The sequence below is a fragment of the Tasmannia lanceolata genome, unplaced genomic scaffold (assembly GCF_043159265.1).
Source record: "Tasmannia lanceolata isolate RefF3 unplaced genomic scaffold, GAP_Taslan_0.1 ptg000025l, whole genome shotgun sequence".
Taxonomy (NCBI): Eukaryota; Viridiplantae; Streptophyta; class Magnoliopsida; order Canellales; family Winteraceae; genus Tasmannia; species Tasmannia lanceolata.
The window spans coordinates 11,670,070-11,673,849 of NW_027518702.1; the positions used below are offsets into that span (position 1 = coordinate 11,670,070).

General features: G+C 40.7%; 1 protein-coding gene across 1 annotated transcript; it reads right to left on the reverse strand.

The window, feature by feature from the left end:
- Positions 1-1,440: 1,440 nt before the first annotated feature.
- LOC143857947 (uncharacterized) lies at positions 1,441-3,306 on the reverse strand. The gene has a single exon (XM_077368514.1). The coding sequence runs from the start codon at positions 3,235-3,237 to the stop codon at positions 1,738-1,740; it is 1,500 nt and encodes a 499-aa protein (XP_077224629.1). The 5' UTR covers positions 3,238-3,306; the 3' UTR covers positions 1,441-1,737.
- Between the last annotated feature and the right edge of the window lie 474 nt (positions 3,307-3,780).

The following is a 3,780-nucleotide window of genomic DNA, read 5'->3' on the forward strand; positions in this document are numbered from 1 at the left end:
ACACAATTCTAAAGTACTTATTAATACATCGAATTAAATTCTTAAATATAAAAATAATACCCCACCATTCATCCATTCCTCATCATAGCTACTGGCCTAATTAGAAATGAGGTTGATATATTTCTACTATCTACTTGTACTAAACATTGAAAAATGAGATTCCACCACATTGAATTCATTGCTTAGGGGTAGAGTACGGTGTAGTTGAAAGGGGAGAAGGGATGGTGGGCATGGGTTTCTTGTATTTTGGGCACTTCAACCTTGGGAAGAGTTGGAATTTTTGGCAATTTGTTCTCAGGGAATTGGTGCACTTCAACCTTAGGAAGATTCGGAATTTGAGGAAAATGGGTCTCGGGCAAGGGGGCACTTCAACCTTAGGAAAATGAGGGCATTCAGGCAAATGGGTCTCTGGCAATGTGGACACTTCCACCTTAGGAGATGGCGAGCTGCAAAACATACTTAGTTGCTAAGCAATGAGAGAGGAAAGATGAAAGGTAAGACAAAAGATGGGTGAGAAGACATGTTTAGATGCTAGCAAGAGCTTAAGAGAGACTGGAAAAAGGAAACAATCTTCCAAACGAGAGCTGCTTTGAGAAGAGAACCCATAGATTGGTTTTATAGCGAGAATATGTTGAAGAGAATTCGCACATAATCATGGTTGTTGATTTTTCGTTTATGAGTAGTTGAAGATAGTATGGAGGTTGGTGACTTGTGATATTATTTTTCGACGGTTCTTGACGCAGATAGAAGAAATGTGAGTAAGCCTTGGCTACAAGAAATCTAGTCCTATGATTATTTTTCGTATTTCTTTACTCAGATTTCTTCTTATTTTGCAACCTTTGCATTTGCCCCTGATTAGAGCTAATTGTTATGCATATAATATGATCACTAATAAATCCTCTGTTATTAAATATTCACATATCTCTTATGTTTACTGCAGCTCGGTTTTTAGAACCATTTTTTGTCTGATCACACTCTTATTTACTGGTGTGTTACAGTGCTGCATGAGTCACTGCTCAATGAAACTAGATCAATAGTCATGCCTGGCTTCTTCTGTTCGATGAAATGGCATGACTCCTTTCCACCATGGGTCAAAGGGAATAATGTTAGGCCGTAAAGACTCATCAATCTTTTGAATGAGATAAAATGGTATTTGTAGGCATTATATTTGTTCTTATTCTCTCGTTCTTAGAAGTGCCAATGATTTGGCTGATCCTCTTGCCAAATTGGGCACTTCTAGAGTTTACTTGTGCAAGGAGCTTTTTCTTCCATTGAAATGCACTTCCAATCTTCTATTTTTTAAATTTCCGTATCTTTTTCACAAAAAAAAAGTGCCATAGATGAGAAAAAAATGAAAACAAATGAAAAAGTGAGGAACAACATCTGCCTACAGCTTCAACATAAATGTAAAAAGGCCAATTCAACTAATACAAGGAAAAATTGATCACAAAATGAAAGCATGAACTATTATATATCCATCATATGGAAACTTAAAAATAACTCTGTTACACATAATAAAACCTCATACACCCAACACAAAACAACATAAACGCAATCAAACAATGGCAAAGAAAGGCCATATGGGCAAAATCCGACGCCCTTATCCCCCAAAAGATGTGAATGCCGCTCTTAGGTACTGGCTTTCTGAGACGACCTTGACATTTTAAACGTATTCATAATATTACTACTATCCAAATGTACTAAACATTGAGACAATGTGGTTGCACCACATAGAATTCATGGCTTAGATGTAGAGTGTGGTGTAGTTGGAAGGGAAGGCAAGGTGGGCAAATGGAGTTCAGGCAATTTGGGCACTTCAACCTTAGGAAGAGTTGGAATTTCTGGTAATTGGGGCACTTCGACCTTAGGAAGAGTTGGAATTTCGGGCAATTTGGGCACTTCGTCCTTAGGAAGAGTTGGAATTTCGGGCAATTGGGGCACTTCGACCTTCGGAAGAGTTGGAATTTCAGGCAATTTGGGCACTTCGTCCTTAGGAAGAGTTGGAATTTCGGGCAATTTGTGCACTTCGTCCTTAGGAAGAGTTGGAATTTCGGGCAATTGGGGCACTTCGACCTTAGGAAGAGTTGGAATTTCGGGCAATTTATTCACTTCGTCCTTAGGAAGAGTTGGAATTTCAGGCAATTGGGGCACTTCGACCTTAGGAACAGTTGGAATTTCGGGCAATTTGGGCACTTCATCCTTAGGAAGAATTGGAATTTCGGGCAATTTGGGCACTTCGTCCTTGGGAAGAGTTGGAAATTCGGGCAATTTGGGCACTTCGTCCTTAGGAAGAGTTGGAATTTCGGGCAATTTGGGCACTTCGTCCTTGGGAAGAGTTGGAATTTCGGGCAATTTGGGCACTTCGTCCTTAGGAAGAGTTGGAATTTCGGGCAATTTGGGCACTTCGTCCTTGGGAAGAGTTGGAAATTCGGGCAATTTGGGCACTTCGTCCTTAGGAAGAGTTGGAATTTCGGGCAATTTGGGCACTTCGTCCTTGGGAAGAGTTGGAAATTCGGGCAATTTGGGCACTTCGTCCTTGGGAAGAGTTGGAATTTCGGGCAATTTGGGCACTTCGTCCTTGGGAAGAGTTGGAATTTCGGGCACCTGGGGCACTTCGTCCTTAAGAGTTGGAATTTCGGGCAATTGGGGCACTTCGTCCTTAGGAATAGTTGGAATTTCGGGCAATTTGGGCACTTCGTCCTTTGGAATAGTTGGAATTTCGGGCAATTTGGGCACTTCGTCCTTGGGAAGAGTTGGAATTTCGGGTAATTTGGGCACTTCATCTTTAGGAAGAGTTGGAATTTCGGGCAATTTGGGCACATCGTCCTTGGGAAGAGTTGGAATTTCGGGCAGTTGGGGCACTTCGTCCTTAGGAATAGTTGGAATTTCGGGCAATTTGGGCACTTCGTCCTTGGGAATAGTTGGAATTTCGGGCAATTTGGGCACTTCGTCCTTAGGAATAGTTGGAATTTCGGGCAATTGGGGCACTTCTACCTTAGGAAGAGTTGGAATTTCGGGCAATTGGGGCACTTCTATCTTAGGAAGAGTAGGGATTTCTGGAAAATGGGTCTCAGGGAATTTGGGCACTTCAAATTTAGGAAGCGAAGGGATGTCCGGCATCGCGGGCTTAGGAAGTTCAGGAATGTCTAGAAGATAGCGAGCAGCGAAACTTACTTCGCTGCTGAACAGTGAGAGAGTGACGAGCAAAAGTAAGAGAAAGGAAGGGTGAGACGACATGTTTAAATGATAACAAGGCTTTAAGAGAGCTTGATCAAAGGAAATGAGCTACTACTATGAGGAGAAATTGCAAGTTGTTTTGAATAGAAGAGAAAACACTGGTCGGGTTTTATAGAGGGGGAATTGTTGAAGAATCTTGGGATTTAATCATGGTTGTTGATTAATTGTTTAGTTGTTGGAGAAAATATAGTGATTGGTGACTTGTCTTGTTTGTTCACCTTCTGACCTATCTGTATTATAATAGATATGGGCTTCTAACATGCATAATTTGAAATGAATATAAAGAAATGAGGACGGGCCATGAAATATAGACAGAATTATTTTTCTTAAAGCAGTTTTGCCAAATTAGAAGACAAACGTGGGATGCATTTTGGATTTGTTGAAATCTTAAAGGGATCTTATGCAAAAGATATCTACTGTTGCTTGTTTTGGCAATGAAACTTCTACAGGGTCCACAATTGCGGAGCACCTGTAGGTGTGATCTATTGGTTTTTATCGATTTCACTTAAAATGTTTTATAATTTTTTTATGGGTAAGCTGGGT